Source organism: Dermacentor albipictus, chromosome 1 (genome assembly GCF_038994185.2).
Source record: "Dermacentor albipictus isolate Rhodes 1998 colony chromosome 1, USDA_Dalb.pri_finalv2, whole genome shotgun sequence".
In the NCBI taxonomy this organism is placed as follows: domain Eukaryota; kingdom Metazoa; phylum Arthropoda; class Arachnida; order Ixodida; family Ixodidae; genus Dermacentor; species Dermacentor albipictus.
This window is the reverse complement of record NC_091821.1, coordinates 119,750,726-119,768,419: the sequence shown is the minus strand read 5'-3', so window position 1 is coordinate 119,768,419 and position 17,694 is coordinate 119,750,726. Positions and strand designations below refer to the sequence as shown.

The 17,694-nt window shown below is 45.9% G+C and overlaps 1 protein-coding gene and 1 long non-coding RNA gene across 2 annotated transcripts in view; one reads left to right on the top strand and one right to left on the bottom strand.

Annotated features, from left to right (window-relative positions):
* The window catches only part of LOC139049617 (uncharacterized), an 87,331-nt gene that overhangs the window by 52,350 nt on the left and 17,287 nt on the right, over positions 1–17,694 (bottom strand). The gene's annotated exons all lie outside the window — the stretch shown is intronic.
* On the top strand, positions 760–10,774 carry LOC139055648 (uncharacterized). Its single transcript, XM_070533175.1, has 4 exons — positions 760–988; positions 3,952–4,097; positions 7,379–7,811; positions 10,620–10,774. The coding sequence occupies exons 1-3, from the start codon at positions 977–979 to the stop codon at positions 7,773–7,775; spliced, it is 555 nt and encodes a 184-aa protein (XP_070389276.1). The 5' UTR covers positions 760–976; the 3' UTR covers positions 7,776–7,811; positions 10,620–10,774.

The window sequence follows — 17,694 nt, the reverse complement described above, 5'->3', positions numbered from 1 at the left end:
AATAAGAATTACTTAGGTGCCCCTGTACTTTTCATTTATTTATTTATTCATTTATTTATTCATTTATTTATTCATTTATTTATTTATTCATTTATTTATTTATTGGTACGACGGCTGTGTAATATGCTCAACCTCTTCTTTTCTATGTGGCAGCAAGCCCACAGGCTTTCCTTCCTCTCATTCATCCTTTGTGTGTCCATTAAATTCCTCGCCTAGATTCGTTCCTGAAAACTAACGACCTATTTTTTATGGCGACCTGTTTTTCACGGATGTAGTGCAATCTCAATCTATGAGCATTCTTGGCACAAGGTATTTGCGAACATGAGGCTATTGGCGCGACAGTATAGCCAGCAATAAAATTTGCATAGTCGCGTGTGCTTGCACAAGCAATCCTGCCGGGTAGTGTGAAGTACACCCGAAAGAATGTGCGTACAGGTGTAGGCAAGAAGTCGTCCATAAATTAAACCGTGACCCAGAGAACGCTTAGGGCGACCCCGAAAGAAGCGGTCATCGGCTTTCAATCCCAGCTGGGAGCTGGTTCTCCTCGCCAGCTGACTGACGGAAGGAACCCTTTCCGCGAGAAGTCTCTTTATTTATTTATTCTTTCTCGCCAGTTCTTCCACTCTCTGGCCACCACCCACTTTTGCATGCGCACAAAGGCCAGCCTCTCGGTTCGTTCTTCCGCTCGCCGCGCGGAAGAAGCAGCCAGTCGGGCGAGAAGCGGTGAGCGATGCTCCTCCGGCGGAAGCAGCCGGCATCCCGGCGAAAGTGGATCAGCGGCGCCTTTCTCCCCCCTCCACCGTCTCTAGACGTCAAGAGGAGAGGTCGCCTGCTGACCAATGGCATATAAAAGCCTCGCGGAAGTCGCATTGGCGATGCGCTCTCGGCACCTCAGCGACCACAGCCCGAAGCAGCAGCACCTCAGCGGGACCCCCATAACGTATTCCCTTACGACTGCCAGTGGCCCAGGACAGCCATGAGGAGTCTGGTCAGTGCGTTGCTTCTAGTGCACACTTGCGTGTGTTGTATACCTCGCCTGAAGGGAGGTCTGCGATATGTTTTCGTTCGGTTCCGCCACATGGATTACTTGCTCACGATTACGCTGCAAGTGATGCTGTTATCATCATCGTTCTCAGCTTGCAGCAGCGCTCGTTCGGTCCAGTGAATGGCGCGCTCGGCCAGCCACCATTCAAGCGACATATTGTTCTATTACGGGCTGCTTTCACAAATCGTGCAGGCTTAGGAATCTAGAATTTTCAGCTTGCGCTCAAAAAAAAAAATCGCGAGGGCAGAGAAGAAATTTTTTTTGGTCATTCGCCCAGGGTGACGCGTTTTGCTCGAAATCGCTTATTGCTTTCGTTGTAAAAGAAGTAAATATTTCCCTTAAAATGCAGGGATGGCGATGATGTCGGCAATTGTTTGGCAGTTGCAATGTGATGTCATTACTTATTTTGAATCCTATGACAACAAGAAATGTTGTGTCATGCAGAGATGTCTTTCTTTTCACTGTGTGGGACCGGAAGCCTGAAGCCTGACCATGGCAGATGGTACCCACTCATGTGGCTCCGCGTGCAATTACTTAGCAAATCAAAAGGAGATATTAACTTGCGAAAAAGGCGTGTTTATACGGGCGCAATAACGTAAAGCTATTCCAAACGTTTGCAATTCTGCAGTCGGCCCTCCACGATTGGTCAAAAACTTTTCGAACCACACCCACTTCGCCTGTCTGTAACGCGACGTCACCAAACCGCGAAAGCTCACCGCGTCAAAGTGACGTGTACGCGTTAAAGATGCAATAATATGCCGAACGAAACTTTTTTGTTCTGGATAGCCGGAGACTGCCCCATTCCAAAAGGAATAGAAGATGGCTGCCCGCCGATCACAGAGGCACTGGCTACTCACACCTGCCGGATAGCATGGATTTATTTGCGTATAATAAAGCATTTTGCGTGGCAGTACAACGTCATCGAGCCCTTTCGGCACGTATACCACACCGCTCGGTGAACTCTTCTTTGCTGAGGACCCATTTTATCGGCATTCTTAACCTTCCGTTGCACGCTGCCGCGATTTTCGACCAGTCACCGCAAGCTAAGTAAGGGACAGCGGACCATTGGCACACACCGGCACCACCCTCCTCATCCGGTTATCTATTTTCACTGCATTGGCTCGGCCCCATCGAAGCCCTCTCCTCTTGAGCTTGCTCCTCGCCTCTTGTCAGTAAATTATATAAGAAAAGCTGCTAAAGGTAGGCACTTTTATTCATTTTTAAAGCAAACGAAAGTTATCTCTTATAAACGAGGAGAGCGTTTGATTCGGCTGTTAACTCAGACAACCCTGAGGGTCAACGCGCTATGCTTGCGTCGGCAGTTTCATACATTTGACGTCAGGAGATTGGAATGAAAACAGATTAGAATAGTTTTTCGTTATAGTGCCAACAATCCCTTCTATGTTTCACGAAACAAACAGGAAAGAAATTCGCTCCACATTAAATGCTCGCGTAGAGTGAATAATGCTGCTTCTAAAGCAGCCAGCGTGAATCTCGCGCGCGCTTGAATACTGTGCCATGGGCGTCTGCCCTTTCCACGCCCTCTTAACAACTCATAAAGTGCGGCAAAGTCGGTTGTCCACTTCAACGCGTTTCCGTGTCGACTCGTGAAGCAGCAGGCTGTAATATCGTCTAAATAAAAAGGAAGAGATTCCGGTTCTCATTATGTCAATTACATTCCCATGCTATTATCCTTTCCTGCGTGACAACAAAGCCGCCTACCAGCTTCTTAGTTTCAATTCGTTTTTTTTTTCTATTGTGGAGCATTGTATTCTTCGCTTACTTCCGGACTGCTGGCTGATTGCCACCTGTAACCTCCCATATTGCGCAACAGCGGTACCTCTACCGGCTACCAGGCGTTTCAGTTCGCACAATCTTTATCTGCCGCAGCTGTTTCTTCTCAACAGATGGATAATTAACCGACGAAAGTAGAGCTTCCTGCACGCGTTCAGCTCTCCTCCTTTGTACTTTTGATCTGTGCGCTTTGATCTGTGCAGCATGGCGCAGCATGCCTAATGCATTGTCGTACCTCTAATTTATTTATCCTGAAGCAGTAATTGTAAAATGAACATTAAAGAGAAAAGGTTCTCTATTTTGGAATATTACATTACCCGTATAGGGACTTCGCGATTTCGTTTTGCGCCATGAGGCTGATGAGTTGCAGAGAAAACCAAATGCGCCGTACAATTATGAAATTGAAATCACTCGCGACGACCGAGGTTAATTACTCAGGTATTCTAAGCTGATTGAAATCAATGACTGGATGAGATATTGTCTGGTCGAGAAGTAGTTTCAATATTCGAAAGACAATTAACAGAACGCCCACCAAAATGGCGTTATCAAAGGGATTAGACGCTTCGGCTAGCTGTCTGGTTGGCCAAGTCAAACAGTCGAGGGTGCGGTTTACTACCCTCCAACGGGGGATAAGGAAAAGGGGAAATAAAATGGAGAGTGAACACTGCGTGCACGTGGCAGGTTTCACAGAACCAGTATAAAAGGTCACTCCGGCCGGTGCACTTCAAAAACTGCACTAGTGCACTAATATTAGCACTAGCATTAAAATTTTAGCTCCAATTTTGTGCTTTAACTGATGCTCAGAGAGAGAAGCAAAGAAAGGCAGGGAGGTTAACGAGATGCACGTCCGATTCGCTATCCGGCACGAGGGAAGATACTAAGGGGGTAAAATAGAGGACGAAGGGAGCAATATTTGCGCACACAATTGAAGGTGCGCAAGAGATAAATGTAGAGAAAGGGAGAGTTTAACCAGAGGGTATTGCCGGTTGCCTCTTCGGTACAGGCCAAGGCGAACAGGGGTAGGAGGGTAAGAATGATGAGAGAAAATCAGGAAAAAGACTGATGCAAATGTGCTATAACTTAATCATGCTGGTTTACTTTTCTTGCCTTAGATTGTTGTGACCACCATGGTCGGTGTGGTGCTCGCCGGTGACATCGGCGGCGGTGGTGGCGGATTCGGCGGCGGCGGACATGGCGGGGGTGGATTCGGTGGCGGCGGTGGATACGGTGGCGGTGGTGGAGATGGCGCCGTTCACAGGTTAGTAGAAAAGCACTTTACTTGGAAGTTGTGTGTTAGAGAAAATATCTTAGTAAGGTCTTAGCGTACAGAAACAGTGGCTATATAATATACGTACGATCTACAGAAAGAACATACGATCCGTGTGCCATCACCAATACTCACATTTGGAAATAATGTAAAAGGCAGTGCTACTATTAAGGCTCGATCTGTATTGTAAAGGTATCGTATGTTTAACCTTGACCACTGGGCGCAGCTAACTCTTCCAGCTCACTGATTCTCTCAGAAAAGGGCTGCCTGCAACATTTGCAGCCTGTCAGGTTGAGTGATGATGTAGTCATCCGGTATATGCTAAGAATACCATCAGCTCTTGTTTTAGTCGACAGTACCAGCGCTCCGTTCGTGTTGGCTCAGCGGCCAATGTGTTCTCCTGCTCAGTGCACATGTTGTGGCTTCTATTGCACTGCAGGTCGTGGCGGTTGCATTGCGATGGCGATACGCAAAGTTATCTTACCTTGTCACAACACCTAATCCTCAGCCGCCCTTGACTGCATTGTTTTCTTTCTAATAAAGAAAACTTGGGCGACTTCGTGGTAATTCATGTTTAGAAAAGTAACAATGAAAAGATAATGAAACCATTACACCACAGACGCATGCATCGACAAGCGCCAAATAACACCCTCAAGCCAGTGCCTTGAGACGCTTGGCGCTTTTCGATTTGGCCACCTAGACTAGCTGAACCGTTGCAATTAGTAGTGATTGCGCGGGTTCGTAGCGTCTTCTGCACTTAAAGAAAATATACACGTCTCTGAAACTTACGACAATAAAGGCATACAAAGTGTAATGAACAAAGCCACAAGAACGTCTGAATGAGCAAGCACGAAGATCAGCGAAATCCATGTACTTTCCATTATTCCCATGGTTACTCAACGAGTAAAGCACCAGAGTTCCCTCTAGTATATTGCAGGAAACTCTGTGGCCCTTTTGGCCCATGTTTATATATGTCATTTTCCTGGAAATAAACTCATTCTGAGTCATCGCCAGTGTTCTTTTCTTCTTTGCCTAAGTCATTGTCCGTTTATCGCTGTTACTTTTGAAAACGTGCATTACCTTTTGTTGGGCACCCATTACTTTATTATTATTAAGCTAATGGATATCTGTTCTTTACATTGCCTAACCTGTCAAACGCATTTCTTTCTATTGTCCCACTTACAGTGACAGCTGCCTGGGTTTACGATCTACGTACCCACGGCCCTATTTCGTTTTCTTAAACTTTAAGCTATCATTTCTGCTTCCATGAGCCGTACGATCCATCGCATGTACTAAATTTTCTGTAAACTTTCCTAAACATTGCCTCGCAGAATAGTCATGGTAGAATGCTGCGATTGTGCACATTTTGTTTAAAGAATACCCGTACGCTGTCATTGGTGAGCTCAGTGTACCTGACATATGCGCTAGAAGCATTTTTATTTCGTGCAAAAATTTACTTCTCATTATATGGGTCTTATTTCAATCCTTTATAGATGATCGTACTTCACTGATTCCAGAGGTGGTTTACTGTCCACCAATATTTGATTCCTTGCCGGGTTATTGCATGTGGCTTTAGTCTTCTGCAGACTGTTCGACAAACCTGTTCTTGGACTTTACCGACTCAGTTCCTGCATAATTTGTTGTAACTCATTCTCAAAGCACCACTAGCATAAAGTTCACAAATTTCAATACGCAACGAATGCTGGAATACGATATAGCGATTGTTTCTTAAGTCGTCTACACAGAATACCTCTATGGGTGTATTCCAGTAACGATAATTTAACGCACATTGTATTTTTTTTAAACATGAACCACACCAATAGTTATCTCCTATTTCCAAATTTTCTCCTCGCGTCAGCATAGAGTTTAACGTCCAGAAGTGAAGAACACTGCACCCGCTTAATCTCCTTGGTTTGTAGATCATATGAAAGAAGTCCTGTTGAAAATCGTATCAATAAAGTTAAATGTTTGCCTGTAATAAAATTGGATAACCTCACGTTGTGTAATTTGGAAATATTGTCATTGCGCAGAGATCTTTTATTCCCGCTAAAGAGTTCCCTGCATCGCGAAACATTTGCCTTTTTCCAAATTTCAAGAGCTCTGACGTATTTAGCTTCAGCTACCTTACATCTTGCATACACAATACTTGTGTCACCGAGACTCCGAGCGTATGCTTCGCGGTCGAAGAACGGCATAGGATAGCATTGCCCCAGTGCCATAGTTACGTATACTAGGACGCGAGCTCCTTCAGTGTTCACAATGGCTGCGCATTCATCTACGACTACCAGCAATTCCTAAATACATCAAGCAGAAAAAGAAAAAAGATCGGCAGAGACGCTTACGACTGTTCATGTGCGCGAATGCGAAAGCATTATAGTCCTGTTGGTGAAATGATTTTTTCTCTGCGCGTTCCTTGTCTGCGCAAACTATCGCCTGGGTTCCAACTGTGCCTCGGCAAAGCCAAATCAAGCGTTTCTCAACGTGCTCGCTTGCCCACGAGGAGTTCACAATTCGAAGCACCGCTCAGCGGCGTTCAACTGGACATTAGTGCTCTTTATTTTACGCACTAATGACGTGGCGCCACCTCCTACCCATTGGCTGCGCCACCACGTGCTCAACGACGCACGCACTATGCCCCACGTTTATTCAGCCAGACGGCTGCGATGTGACGTGCGCAATGACGCACGCACTAAGCACACATTTATTCAACCAGAACCGTGGAGCCGCCGTAACGTCGGCTCAAGCGCGCTCGTCTCGCACCCCCCGCGGCCCGAGTTCGGTTCCCACGCAGCCCGAAATTCGCCTAATATTTTTTTCAAAGCAATTACTTTACTTTGTTTACAGGAACCTTCCTGAGAATTTTTGCGCCAATCCGAGTACTTGTTTACGTGTTTTTGTCCTTTGCCATCTGCCATTTTCGCTTCCATTATTCGTTCAACGCCACGGACTACAACGCCAGATTTTCGCGTAATGGGACGTATAATGCTTTCACATTAAAAGTAGCATAAAGAAATTTTAGGAATATAGACCTTGCGGAGCTGTGGCGCTCATGCCCCACTCAGCAGGTGTAAAACTTCAAGGCCAACTTGGCCAACAATGATCTTTTTTTAATTTCAGGAACACATTGCGACAATCAGGGTGTTATTGAAATCTCGCAGGCCTATAGATAGTCTCATGTTAATTAATGTCCTCGAAAAATATGTAACATTTTACTTTGAACCAGCTATGTAAATCACTGTGAAAAGATACCCCAATGTGAATCTTCTTCACAGGTTCGTGATTACAACGAAAACAACTTCCGGTGGAGGAGGAGGTGGCTATGGCGGCGGCGGTGGTGGTTTCGGGGGTGGTGGATTTGGAGGTGGCGGCTTCGGCGGCGGCGGTGGCGGTGGTGGCGGAGGCTTCAGCGGTGTTGGAGTCGGCAGTGCCTCCAAATTCAAGGGAAGCACCATTTATGTGCTCAAGCCTCGCGCTACTGGCGGCGGCGGCGGTTACGGTGGCGGCGGCGGCGGCGGATGGCAAGCAGGTGGCGATGGCGGCGGTGGCTGGCAAGCCGGCGGTGGCGGAGGAGGCTGGCAAGCCGGAGGTGGCGGCGGCGGCGGCGGATGGCAAGCCGGTGGTGGCGGCGGCGGATGGCAGGCAGGTGGTGGCGGCGGCGGATGGCAGTGATCGGCCACACCACAACTAGCCACAGACATATGAAGTGTATGTGCGCTAATATAGAAAGCTTTTTTTGACAACAGAAAGAAAAACTTCAGTCATTGGTTGCCCGTAGCAATATAACTTGGAGGCAAGTGCACATTGCTTAAAGGAAAACTCGAATATGTAGTCTAGGTTTCGACGAAAATTCGTCTGGTCAGGCATTGAAGTGAAAAAAGTTTGCAGTCACTGACCAAGTCAAATGAAAAGAAAGACGTTTCGGAACCCGTACAGGTTCCAAACGTCTTTTTTTCGTTTGACTTGGTCAGTGACTGCAAACTTTTTTCACAAAACTAGAATATGTTACGGGGAAACACAACGGCATCCACCCTAACTGTGTGACTAGGAGGGAGAGAGAGAGAGAGGTAATAATACATTAAAAGCAGGGAGATTAACCAGGACTGAGCCCGCTTGGCTACCGTGCACTGAAGGAATATAAAAGGGAAGGAAAACATTTAGGAAAGAAGAGAAAGTACAGTGTTGATGTCACCAGCATTGGGAAAGTTTGGAAAGAATGATACGTCATTATTGAGTTGTTTCGCAATGTCAACAGTTACATTATAAAAATGGTATTAAAATAAATGTTTCGTGGTTGCTATTCATCAAGTGGCATTAAATTAAAAAAAAAAAACTCGAACACTTCTTAAACTCAGTGTGGTGAAAATGGCAAGTGTGCCTAGGTGTGAACCATTTGGTATTATCTCATGATGTCACGTCACATGAAGTGCGGAACAATAACCACGACAAGAAAAGGCAAACCACTAACTATAAACAGCACTTTAATTTTTCTGGCTAGTTAAGTTTATAGCAAACGCGCTCCTTGCTGAGCATCTCTGTAAGCTTTACTTGCCATAAATAGTTTCGCTGATCAGAACAAATAGTTATCTTCGAGCGCGATGCGACCGAGTTACAGAGAAGTAGAACGTGTAGTTGAAAACAGTAGAACTCTACGCGCTACAGCGAAAGGCAGATTAGATGACACGCACCACGTGGTGTGTGATTCGCGTACGTCATTCTAATATTATGATCAGTGGAATGCTATATCAAGACAATGAAAAGCACACTGCTTTATAAACTGGAAACACTTGCGATCAAGGAACATTAGCGAATTAGTAGACTCCATACATCGTAATATGTTGTCAAACACTGAAGGTGGCTTAACCCTTTACTGCACAATTTTTTGTTTCCTCAAAATATTATTCATGGCGTTGTAGGGAAGCATAATAGTACCTGTACTCCCATGGAAACTTACTTTAGCGAATGTCTGTGGTTTCAATTTGCAGAAAAAGGGTATGTTGCATATTTGCAACAATGTGCAAATAAAGAAGAAGTTGAAGGTAAAAGATTGATTTAGTGCGATTCATACTCAGATGCTTATTTGCACAAGACAATCATTGGTGCACCTACGATTTGGTGTGGAACACAAAGAAGCACTTGTATAGGTGTTTCTGCAGCACAGGTGGTTCCCACACTTCGTGCAGTACGTCATGCAGATTCCTGTCCAGCCAGGAAACAACGCAGTGTTTTCGGGTTATTGACAAAATGTAGAACATCGAAGCACAGACGTAAAGCTGTGCCCGTGACGACGTGACACGGCAACGTGCGGAGGCACAGCGTACTTTTGAAAAGAAAAAAGGAAATTTGACCAGAGAACATCTTGTCCACATATTGAATCGAAACGGACTTACACTTGTGGCTGTCGTGGCTAATTGAATAGTCACTGCCTTCACTATCAGGAGGAATTTCTAGGCCATACCAGCGTTTCGAAGCCATTTCATTATTCCGAAGAAAATAAACCATGTACACGTTGTTGCATTTGTGCAACATAGCAACGTTCTGTCGCCAGGAACAAACTATTCCGAAATTACATTTTTTTGAACCTACAGAGTCAGAAGGATGTGGAGCATAGCGTAACAATTTTTCTTGCGTTTTGCCTTATGGAGGAATACATTTACAATTTGTAAAACTTACCTATATCACTGCTCCTGGGCGCGCGCAGCCTCCGCCACGTTTGTTTTGGTAGAAGATGCAAAGAATTAGCACAGATTTCAGCACAAGGTGCCGCGTTTTACAGACCAATGTTGCGGATATGCAACAACATGTACAGGAAGCTCGAAACTGACTTTGCTTCGGTTTTTAACGCCGTTCATCAGAATGTTGCGTAAATGCAACAAGGTGCAGTAAAGGGTTAAAGGTGTTGTGAAGTTTTTCTCTTTTGTGAAGTGAAGTGCATTTGTGGAGCGTTTGTCACCTATTTTTGGGAGGAAGAAACATTTAGGTATGCTATACATTAGTACAACCCTCGTAGCGAGGGTACTAAATGAAGCACATGCAGCGTCATTAGCAACGAAGTAACGCTTTGACAAGTGTAATTTCTATTACCATCGTGACTCTGTGTCATGTGTGAAGAAGAAAAAAAAGGATGCATTCGTGGCTAATGAGAGCATTAAGAAACGTTGAGGAGCGAAATGTTGTCAGTAACTAATTTATTTTGGTTTTCTCGCGGTAGTAATGTCTGCCTATAATCAGTAACCCAGCTCAAGCAGTAGAATTCACCAAGTCTACCCCAAGCATGTTAGATGTTTTTTGTTAAGGATGAAAATAAGTTTAACATCTGCTATATTGCATCAATAAAATTATTCTTCAATCTACAGGTGCATAGGTTACTAGCCTAATGTTATGGTGCTTGTAATTCGTCGCAGCACAAGCTATCAGTTGCCTCCCAATCGAAAAAAAAATGTGCGTAGATTGTACAGACAAGGAACCATTGGTGTTACAGTTTTTTGAAATGTGGATTTTCATTCCCGCTTTCAGGAGAACTGAGTGCACCTTGAGGGAATCATGCCTCAGCAACGTTTCACCACATGGGGTCGCCAAACCATCCGTACGATCACATTGGACTTGTAAATGCTGTACAGAGCGGGCCTCTTTCTGTCCGTGTTGTTGCAATAAACTGTTACATAACGCCACTCTGTCGTTACTTTCAGGTGGTGCTGACAAAAAAGACTCGGAATGGGGAAATCAATTTTCCTGAACTTGCATTCCCTTTATCCCCGTATTACAAGCCAGACAGAGAGAAACAAAACCAAAAACGCAGTCGCACTACTGTGTAGGCATCGACTCTGCATGAGCGTAGTCAACTCCATGTGTCCCTTTTATGTTCATGAAGGTTTAGGTAACGTAAAGGTAAGAGTGCAGCGTCAGGCACAACTTGGTTGTCGCCCTGATGGCGTAGGCCGCGAGCGAAAACTACGTTAGCAGCTATGTGATCACGTATTCTGAGGGCTGGATGATAATGTATACACATACAGAAGGCACTGGTTGGAGCATAAACAAAGTTACGTGCAACAAATGTAAAAACTCGGCGTGTACGAAGTCGGCAACACATATCATCGAAAAAGAGGACTCATAATGTCGCTGAGAAATCTAAGAATTGAATTGTTCTGCAGGAATTGGGTGTGTGCTTCAATTGATCGTTCATTGGTCTCTGGGAAAATAGAAAAAAATTTATGGCAGAACTCACCTGACGATGACTGTCGGTGATAATGCAGATTAGCATTCGTGCTAAGAAGCGACACACCGTATTTCTGAAGATATATTTATCAACATATATAGTAGTCATTCTAAGATTACCATTGCTTCGACAACATGCGCACATATACTGGTACCGCCTCACTCTGCAATCCCACTCACTTGCCAAGATCACCCATGAGCATGACGAGATAACGACGAGTATATGACGTGAGTTAGCGGTAAGAGGGAAAATAGAGGAATTCCAGATCAAGCTACAGAACACGTATTCTGCTTTAACTCAGGAAGAGGAACTTAGTGTTGAAGCAATGAACGACAATCTTGTGGGCATCATTAAGGAGTGTGCAATGGAAGTCGGTGGTAACTCCGTTAGGCAGGATACCAGTAAACTATCGCAGGAGACGAAAGATCTGGTCAAGAAACCCCAATGTATGCAAGCCTCTAACCCTACAACTAGAATAAAACTGGCAGAACTTTCCAAGTTAATCAACAAGCGTAAGACAGCTGACATAAGGAAGTATAATATGGATAGAATTGAACATGCGCTCAAGAACGGAGGAAGCCTAAAAGCAGTGAAGAAGAAACTAGGAATTTGCAAGAATCAGATGTATGCGTTAAGAGAGAAAGCCGGCAATATCATTACTAATATGGATGAGATAGTTCAAGACGCTGAGGAGTTCTATAGAGATTTATACAGTACCAGTGGCACCCACGACGATAATGGAAGAGAACATAGTCTAGAGGAATTCAAAATCCCACAGGTAACGCCAGAAGAAGTAAAGAAAGCCTTGGGAGATATGCAAAGGGGGAAGGCGGCTGGGGAGGCTCAGATAACAGCAGATTTGTTGAAGGATGGTGGGCAGATTGTTCTAGAGAAACTGGCCACCCTGTATACGCAATGCCTCATGACCTCGAGCGTACCGGAATCTTGGAAGAACGCTAACATAATCCTAATCCATAAGAAAGGGGACGCCAAGGACTTGAAAAATTATAGACCGATCAGCTTACTGTTCGTTAATTGCCTACAAACTATTTACTAAGGTAATCGCAAATAGAATCAGGAACACCTTAGACTTCTGTCAAGCAAAGGACTAGGCAGGATTCCGTAAAGGCTACTCAACCATAGACCATATTCACACTATCAATGAGGTGATAGAGAAGTGTGCGGAATATAACCAACCCTTATATATTGCTTTCATTGATTACAAGAAAGCGTTTGATTCTGTCGAAACCTCAGCAGTCATGGAGGCATTGCGGAATCAGCGTGTAGACGAGCCATTTGTAAAAATACTGAAAGATATCTATAGCGGCTCCACAGCCACCGAAGTCCTCCATAAAGAAAGCAACAAAATCCCAATAAAGAAAGGCGTCAGGCAGGGAGATACGATCTCTCCAATGCTATTCACAGCCTGTTTACAGGAGGTATTCAGAGACCTGGATTGGGAAGAATTGGGGATAAAAGTTAATGGAGAATACCTTAGTAACTTGCGATTCGCTGATGATATTGCCTTGCTTAGTAACTCAGGGTACCAATTGCAATGCATGCTCACTGACCTGGAGAGCCAAAGCAGAAGAGTGGGTCTAAAAATAATCTGCAGGAAACTAAAGTAATGTTTAACAGTCTCGGAAGAGAACAGCAATTTACAATAGGCAGCGAGGCACTGGAAGTGGTAAGGGAATACATCTACTTAGGGCAGGAAGTGACGGCGGATCCGGATCATGATACGGAAATAATCAGAAGGATAGGAATGGGCTGGGGTGCGTTTGGCAGGCATTCTCAGATCATGAACAGCAGGTTGCCATTATACCTCAAGAGAAAAGTGTATAATAGCTGCGTCTTACCAGTACTCACCTACGGGGCAGAAACCTGGAGGCTTACGAAAAGGGTTCTACTCAAACTTAGGACGACGCAACGAGCTATGGAAAGAAGAATGATAGGTGTAACGTTAAGGGATAAGAAAAGAGCAGATTGGGTCAGGGAACAAACGCGAGTTAATGACATCTTAGTTGAAGTCAAGAAAAAGAAATGGGCATGGCCAGGACATGTGATGAGGAGGGAAGATAACCGATGGTCATTAAGGGTTACGGACTGGATTCCAAGGGAAGGGAAGCGTAGCAAGGGGCGGCAGAAGGTTAGGTGGGCTGATGAGATTAAGAAGTTTGCAGGGACGGCATGGCCACAATTAGTACATGACCGGGGTTGTTGGAGAAGTATGGGAGAGACCTTTGCCCTGCAGTGGGCGGAACCAGGCTGATGATGATGATATGGCGTGATCTAGGATTGTAGCAGGAAGGGACACGGACACAGACTCGAAGCAGACAGGACGAGCGCTAACTCACACCTGAATATTTATGGAAACGAAGAACATACATATATATATATATATATATATATATATATATATATATTGGAAGCACTATTAACGTACTTCGTCGTTTTCATTTGTACATACAGCATCTTCCCTATTCTTCTTCTCCTTCGCGCGTGAGCTGGGGCGTTGCCTTCTTTTGCCCCTTTACGGCCGCCACTTTACCATCGTCACTGACCATCATGCTCTGTGTTGGCTGTCATCAATGAAAAACATGTCAGGGCGCTTAGGACGCTGGATACTCCGCTTGCAGGAATATGACTTTACTATAACGTACAAGTCTGGAAAAAGTCATCATGATGCTGACGCATTGTCCCGCTGCCCACTCTCACTCTCTCCCGGTAACGCGCCGTCGTCTTCCCCACCAAGTCGTTCCGATGCTACGCCTACCTCACGCCAGCTCTCGATAACGCCCCTGGACCAAGTTACGCCTTCATCTCGCTCTGATTTCGCCTCGCTACAGCGGGCTGACTCTTACTGTCGAGCTCTCATGGATCGCCTTAGTGGGTTCGCCGAACCGCCCAACAGCCGCTTGAGACGCCAACTTCGACAATTCCGCTTTCAAGGTGGCGTGCTTCACCGCTACGTTTACCATTCAACAGGTCACCAGTGGGTCCCAGTTCTACCACGCTGCCTTCGCCTGCGGGTATTAGAGGCACTTCACGACGGCGTATCGGCTGGCCACTTAGGCTTCCACAAGACTTACGACCGCATAAAGACCCGCTGCTTCTGGCCTGGCCTTTCCACAACGGTGGCCAAATACATTGCCTCTTGTGCGTCATGTCAGCACCGCAAACGCTCGACATACCCTACTGCCGGTTTACTACAACCTCTCCCTTGCCCGGACGCACCTTTTGAATTCGTTGGTATTGATTTATACGGTCCCTTGCCGTTGACACCCTCCGGTAACCGCTGGATTGTCACTTCGGCCGACCATTTAACAAGATATGCCGAGACTGCCCCTCTGCGATCAAGTAGCGCTTCTGAGGTCGCCGACTTTTTCTTGCGCTGCATCGTCTTGCGCCACGGGGCTCCTCGCGTTCTTCTCAGTGACCGCGGCAAGGCGTTCATTTCACAAGTTCTCGAGGAAGTTCTTCGGGCCACAAATACCGTCCACAAATCTACTTCTACCTATCATCCGAAAACCAATGGCCTTACTGAGCGCTTCCACCGTACGCTGTCTGACATCATTTCCATGTACATCCGTCCTGATCACACTGACTGGGATAAAATTCTTCCTTTTGTGACATTCGCATATAATACTGCTATTCAACGGACTACCGGCTACAACCCTTTCTTCTTGTATATGGCCGATCAGCTTCCACCATATTCGACAGAGAACTCCTTTTCGCACCTTCTTCGCCTAACGCGTCGCTTCCAGAAAATTTTGCTGCCCGAGTTGCACATTGCCGTCGAATCGCCCAGCAAAGCACAGCAGCTACCCAAGCTGAGCGCAAGCGTCACTGCGACAACAAACGCCGTGACCTACTTTTTCACCCTGGAGACCAAGACCTGCTTTGGACTCCAGTCCGCACTCCAGGCCTCTGTGAGAAGTTCCTTCCACGCTACATTGGCCCATACACCGTTGTGCAGCAAACATCTGCAGTGAGCTATCTCGTCCGCCCAGTACACTCCGTCACTGACCGGCGCCGCCGGAATGCCGAAATTGTTCACGTCTCGCGGATGAAGCCCTGCACTTCCCGTTTAGATAATCACTAATCTGCGGCCAGGCTGGCCGCTTCCATGACGGGGCGAAGTTAGTGTAAGCACTACTAACGTACTTCGTCGTTTTCATTTGTACAAAGCCATCACCCATCTTCCCTATGCTTCTTCTTCTTCTTCGCGCGTGAGCTGGGGCGTTGCTTTCTTTTGGAATAAACAGCGCTGGACAACTTGATCGGTGTCGGTATTATAATATTATATATATATATATATATATATATATATATATATATATATATATATATATATATATATATATATATATATTGTAACTATGTTATTAACACATCGATATTTATTAAGGGCGAACTTGTGCCCACAAGTGAAAGTCACTACGGTGGTGAAGAAATCCGCGGCAGTCACGTTCTCAAACTGGGCTCGATCTGTCTTCTTCTTTCTTCTCGTGAGACACGTCGTCCGCGTGGCGCATGCGAGCCAAGTCCAACCGGCTACCCGTGCCAGGAAGATCGCTGCCTGTTGCTGAACACCATGATACGGCGTGCACAGTGTCCAATACGAAGGGCGCGCAACTTGAATGTGCCCAAGTTGTCGCGGCATTATCCCCCTCCTGATCGCATCGGCCCGATGTGTGAGAGAAAGTACGGGTTGCTGTGGGCTCTCACGTTTTTTTTTTTTGTTCATGACCTTTCCTGGTAGGGTTTCATGCGGACAACATGCACACCTTCCGTAGAGTTGCGCCGTCCGGGGCTCTCGTGTCCAGCGGATTTCAGTTCGTAAGTGACGTCGCTTATACGATGAAGTATTTCGCAAGGGCCGAAGTATCGGCACAGAAGCTTTTCAGACAGTCCACGGCGTCGCACTGGGGTCCATACCCACATCTTGTCACCGGGCTGATAATGAGCTTCACTAAGGCGCTGGTTGTACCGGCTGGAGTCGATGCGTTGTTGGCGGCGTATTCGGTACCTTGCCGTCTGTCGTGCCTCCTCGGCTCTTCGCAAGAAACCATCGAGGTCAGATGAGTTATTGTTTTCTTCATCTAACGGCAACATAGGATCAAAAGCTGTGGTTAGTGCTCGGCCGAATACAAGTTCAAAGGGAGTGACTCGTGTTGTTTCTTGAGCGGCCGTATTATTTGCGAATGTTATGTACGGCAAAATTTCATCCCACAGCCTATGTTCAACGTCAACATACATCGAAAGCATGTCAGTCAGTGTTCTGTTGAGGCGTTCAGTTAAACAGTTTGTCTGAGAGTGGTACGCCGTAGTTCTCCTATGATCAGTATCTGTCATTTGCAACATGCATTTAATTAGGTCCACAGTAAAGGCTGTTCCACGATCGGTAATAACAAATGTGGGAGCGCCATGCCTGAGCACGATATTGTTGACAAAGAATTTTGCAACTTCGACAGCCGTTGCACTGTACAGGGAATCAGCTTCTGCGTAATGGGTGAGATAGTCCGTGGTCACAACTATTCGCTTTTTGCCGAAAGAGGATGTTGGGAAGGTTCCAAGGAGGTCCATACCGACTTGTTTGAATGGGGCTTTTGGTGGCTCTATTGGCTGGAGGAGGCCTGCCGGTTTTACGGATGGAGTCTTGCGCCTTTGACACTTGCGACAAGTTTTGACGTAGTGCTGCACTGATGCTAATATTTAGGTCAGTAGTATTTCAGACAAATCCTGGCGAATGTACGGCTCACGCCCATGTGTCCAGATGTCGGTTCATCGTGACATGCATGCATAACTTCTTCTCCCATAGCTGTGGGTACGACAAGTAAAAACTTTGTCTCGCTGTTGTCAAAGTTTCTCTTGTAGAGGACATTTCATCGCATACAGAACGAGGATAGCCCTCTAAAGAAAATACGCGGGAGCGGAACGTCGCATCCCTCCAGGCACTGTATAAGTGGAAGCAAGTCTGGGTCATTTCGTTGTTTTTGAGCGATTTGTGACGCGTCAACAATGCCAAGGAACGGGAAATCCTCTTGTTCTAACGCAGTAGTCTCGACTGGTGCGCGTGACAAGCAGTCGGCATCGCTGTGTTTCCTCCCCGATCGGTATAGGACAGTATACCGACAAGTGTTCAGACAAGTGTTCTTTCAAATTGGTGGCGACGGCAATCAGGAGTCTGACGGCAAAGCATGTATTTGTTAATTTAAAAATACGTATTGCACAAAAAACATTGAGGACATTGACCATACCATATATGCTGAAGATCTCAATGTATGGCGTGCTGGTGGCATTGGGGCTCCCACTTCGAACCAGGCACATGCAGGACGCGCTGACTGAAGCGATCAGGACGGTGGAGGAATA